This window comes from Helobdella robusta, assembly GCF_000326865.2.
Source record: "Helobdella robusta unplaced genomic scaffold HELROscaffold_194, whole genome shotgun sequence".
Lineage (NCBI taxonomy): Eukaryota > Metazoa > Annelida > Clitellata > Rhynchobdellida > Glossiphoniidae > Helobdella > Helobdella robusta.
In genome coordinates this window covers 3,939-8,938 of record NW_008704056.1, presented here as the reverse complement: position 1 = coordinate 8,938, position 5,000 = coordinate 3,939, and the positions used below count along the sequence as shown (strand labels likewise).

Here is a 5,000-nt window from a genome sequence, read left to right as displayed (position 1 = left end):
CAACAATGGCGACAAACGATTTTGACAAGCGTTAATGTCTCTCATTGGCGATTGGTACCATTGTTACATATGCTGAAAATTCTCAGACACACAAACGCGCAAGAACACACGCAAAAACACACACACACACACAAACACACACACACTGACTCACACAAATACACACAACACATATACAAACACACACACACAAACACACACACTGACTCACACAAATATACACAACACATATACAAACACACACACACACACACACACACGTACAAACCCATATATAGATTTTTACATTGCAAACGTACGTAAATTTCAGCCACATGGTTTAATAATAATGTAATGTGGGTGCAAGGTGAGCATAGGATGCAGATTAACTCGCTGAAATAAGTTTGTAATGGAGTTTTAACTCTGAAAAAGTTATTATTACATTGTGGAACCATTTCTCAAGAAATGGCTTTTTTTGGAAAATAAAAGCAATCAAAGATCCCAATCGGGTAAAGAGAATCGATGTTTTCTCGTCGGTATGTCGGTATATCAATTGAATATGTGTGCGTGTGCGTGTGCGTGCGTGAGTGAGCTCGCGTATTTTTAAAGTTTTAAAAACTGCAAAAAACACACACCGTATCGTTGATTTGGACTCGATCGGATCTATACGTAAATAAGATTGTTATTTCGAAAGTTTTGTGAATCGATTTTGTACGAATATGTTGCGCTGTTGTGTTAGTTTTTATGTATGTGTGTGTGTATGTCTGTGTGTGTGTGTGTGTGTGTGTGCGTGTGTGTGTTTTTATTTTTTAAATTTGCATCTATTATATTTGAGCGGACATTTTTATAGCATGATCAATCATGAAATTTTGTTTCAACGTTTCAAATGATTGATTGATTATCATGAGCACTGAAGCTTTCGGAACGTTGTAAATAATGAATGAATGAATGAATGAATGAATGAATGAATGAATGAATGAATGAATGAATGAATGAATGAATGAATGAATGAATGAATGAATGAATGAATGAATGAATGAATGAACGAACGAACGAACGAACGAAGGAATGAACGAAAGAACAAACAAATTGAGCAGCACACATTAACTGCTCGCCTATGAGTTATCGAAATTATTAATTAGCGGTCCTATGAATGATGTTTTTGTTGCATATTTCAAATTTAAAATATAAATCAATAAAGCCAGAGTACCTGGTAATAAATGGTATCGATACAAAAACACATTTAATAAACAAACATACAGAACATGTACAACGAACATACAAAATGTGTACACAAAGAATATACACACACACACATCATATAAAATAAATGTGCAGGCATATAAAAACCACTAAATTGTACATATGCGATACACGTACATAAAAAAGCAAAAAGAGACAGAGAAAGAGAGAGAAAGAGCGAGAGAGAGAAACAGAGAGAGAGAGAGACAGAGAGAGAGAGACAGAGAGAAAAGAGGGAAAGGTTAGCGCCAGAATATATTGACGCATGTCATGCATATTGTCTACTGGCGCCAGAGATCCTCCAGATTAGCTACGTCAATTTATTTACTCCTTTTGACGCCTTGCTTCAAAAGCATTCGACAGCACGCTACGTCTCTTCGTCTCCGTTCCTTCGTCTTTGTCTCTTTTTCTTTCTATCATTCTCTATGTGTGTGTGTGCGTGCATGTGTGTGTGAATGAGAGAGAGAGAGAGAGAGAGAGAGTTGTTGTTTTTGTGCGCAATAACAGTGTTCGTTCGTTCGTTGTCTGTTAATTTGTGCGTGTTAGAATATAAAAATTTTTCTGTTATCAAGTGCATGTGTGTATTTGCTGATGTAAGTGCGTGTATGTGTTTGCCAATGCGTGCGTGCGTGTGTGCGTGCGTGTGTGCATGTGATTTAAAATGATGTACGTGAACAAATTTATTTATTTATCATTCGTGCTTCTTGGCATAAAAATATGTTAAAAATTTTAAACTCCTTCTACGCCGTCTGCATAATTTCCTTTCCATTTTATACCGCGTTATTCTTCCCTCCTTGTCCTTCTTCTTCATCCTCTCTTCCCTCCCTTATTAGACTTGCCTCTCGTATGTTGTCGGATTGAGACGAATGCATCATGTGTTGGAGGACTGATGGTACGGTAACATTGAATCGTTTGTATGTATTAATGTGAATGTACGCATTATGTATTCATATGTATGTATCATTGTGTGCAGTTTTTTGTACTGTGTATCATTATGTACAGTTGTATGTACTGTGTATTATTGTGTACAGTTGTATGTACTGTGTATCATTGTGTACAGTTGTATGTACTGTGTATCATTGTGTACAGTTGTATGTACTGTGTATCATTGTGTACAGTTGTATGTACTGTGTATCATTGTGTACAGTTGTATGTACTGTGTATCATTGTGTACAGTTGTATGTACTGTGTATCATTGTGTACAGTTGTATGTATGTATCACGTGTGTCAGCTGCTGTTGCATCTCAACTGTCTGTTCATAACCATCGCCGATCCCTTGTAAATACATTTTATTATTTATTATTACTCCTTATTGGCATGGCAGACTGATTCAACATTTTTTCATCGTACATTTTTTATTATAATTCTCTCCATCAGAATATCATTCACTCACTCACACACGCACGCACACACACACACACACACACACGCACACGCATACATTCACATGAATGCTACATTAGACACGTTCCCCTATTATTTGTTTAACACGTTACGGCCTGGATTTCGATTGCATTTTTTGTGGTGGCTGGCTGGATGGATGGATGGATTTTCGTTCGTTTCATCTCTTTCATTTTTTGTTATTTGTTTTCTTTCTTTTTTGTTCTTTTTTTTCGAAATGCAGGTAAGTGGCGCACCGTTCGGTTTTTGTTTCAGATTGAAACTTTTGAACGTAAAAGCTTTTGCGCAATTATATCATCAACTAAAATTATTCATCGTCACGATCACCACCACCACCTCCGAGAACATGCCCCCCCCACCTAACACATCATCATCTCTCTCGAAAGCGACCATGTTCATGTTATATATTTTTTTTCATTTCACGGGAAATCAATTAGATGCGCGCGCACGTAAAATAGTAACAATTTTCATTTTGTTCGTATACGGCCATTCGTTCGAACCTACACGTGTGTATATTATATACCTCTCACTCTTTCTCCCTTTCTCTCTCTCTCTTTCTCTCTCTCTCTCTCTCTCTCTTTCTTTCTCTCCATCTATCTATCTATCTTCTTATATATCTCTCCCCCATCACACACGCAAGTCGCGTGAACTTCAATCCTTATGAATAAGACTCGCATGAAAGGCATCACCTCTGGTTATACACAAAACTGAATGAATGAATGAATTAATTTAATTATTTATTTATAAATTAATTATGTTAATCAGGTTCATTAATATTCACGGGCACACAGTCGTAGTCGTTAAATGTGCGATTAAATTGTCAATGTAACACTTTTATACAAGTTGTCCTTGGGCACCGTTGTATATGGATGGATGTATCTGTGCGTGTGTGTGTATGCGCGCGTGTGTAGGTACGTGTTTGTAAGTATATATACATAATATACATTTTTTTTTAAATAATCAAGTCCAGAAAAACGTTTGCAAACATTATGAAACCGTGCTATACAAATTGAATTAATTGATGTATCGATTGGTTTACTAGAGCAGCGATCAACAAAGTTAGTATATGATATGATATGACCCCACACGTTACAATGCCTCATCTGCCTTATGTATGTATCTGTGTGCGTGTGTGTGTGTGTGTGTGCATGTGTGTGTGTGTGTGTGTGTGCGTGTGTGTGCTCTGATCTGCTAGTCAATATTTGTAAAGCTTAACTAAACGTCTGTCTCTTTCTATCAATCTCTCTCTCTCTCTCTCTCTCTCTCTCTCTCTCTCTCTCTTTCTGTGACTGTGTGTTTCTCTGCCCATCCGTTTGTTTGTTTATTACGTTGTGTGTGTTTTTTTCATGTTTGTTCACTTTTGTGTACGAACGTGCAAATTTGCGTGGGCGTGTGTCTTCATGTCGACGCGTGGGTGTTTGGGTTATTTGTGTGTGTGTGTGTGTGTGTGTGTGTGTGTGTAAGTGTGTGTGTGGGGGGGCGAGAGGGGGTAGTTTGTTATTTACATTTCATATCATCATCGTCATCTTCATTGTCATCATCGCCGTCATAAATATTTTTATTATCATCATAAACTTTAAAAAATCGATAAGTAGCAGGATCGATGATGATAATTATGAATGACACTCTTTGACATTCAAACTTGGACGCTATGATATGATATCATCATCATCATCATCGTCATTATCATCATCATCATCATCGTCATTATCATCATCATCATCCTCATCATCATCATCATCCTCATCCTCATCATCATCATCATCATCATCATCATCATCATCATCAATTTTTCTTGCATGATAGGTCGTAGGTTACTCGTATCATATAGATACAAATAAATAAAAAAACATCATACCCAGCTGACATTGGCTGTATGAAATTAATTATTTATTAATAATTTATATAATTAATATATAATTAATTAATTATAGTAATCATTAAATAATCATTTTGGTTATACCCATACCCATACCCATACCCATATATACCCATACCATATCATACCCAGCTGACATTGGTTGTATTAAATTAATTAATTAATTAATTGGTTATTATTTCACAATTATTAACCGATTCGATAGGGATGAGCTTGACCTTTGAACTATCTAGCAGACAGACCATGTGACTCGTTACGTCATTACTAGTTTGAAAATGTAAATATGCTATATGATAATGATGTTTATTATACTGGTTTGGTGCATTTTGAATTAGGGAAATAAATAATAATAATAATTATTATAATAATAATAACAACAACAACAACAATAATAATAATAACAATTAAATTGTCATAATCATTAAGTTGTTATTGTAAACGCTAATTACAGCAATTTTTATTCACTGAGATTTTATTATTGACACTACTATCGCCGCTA

The 5,000-nt window shown here is 35.7% G+C and overlaps 1 protein-coding gene across 1 annotated transcript in view; it reads left to right on the top strand.

Annotated features, from left to right (window-relative positions):
* HELRODRAFT_92421 (hypothetical protein) overlaps positions 1-5,000 on the top strand; it is a gene marked incomplete at both ends in the record, with an annotated part of 8,975 nt that overhangs the window by 2,280 nt on the left and 1,695 nt on the right. The window contains one exon of the mRNA XM_009016908.1: positions 719-777. Within this exon, the coding sequence (XP_009015156.1) occupies positions 719-777 (59 nt within the window). The remainder of the gene's footprint in view (positions 1-718; positions 778-5,000) is intronic.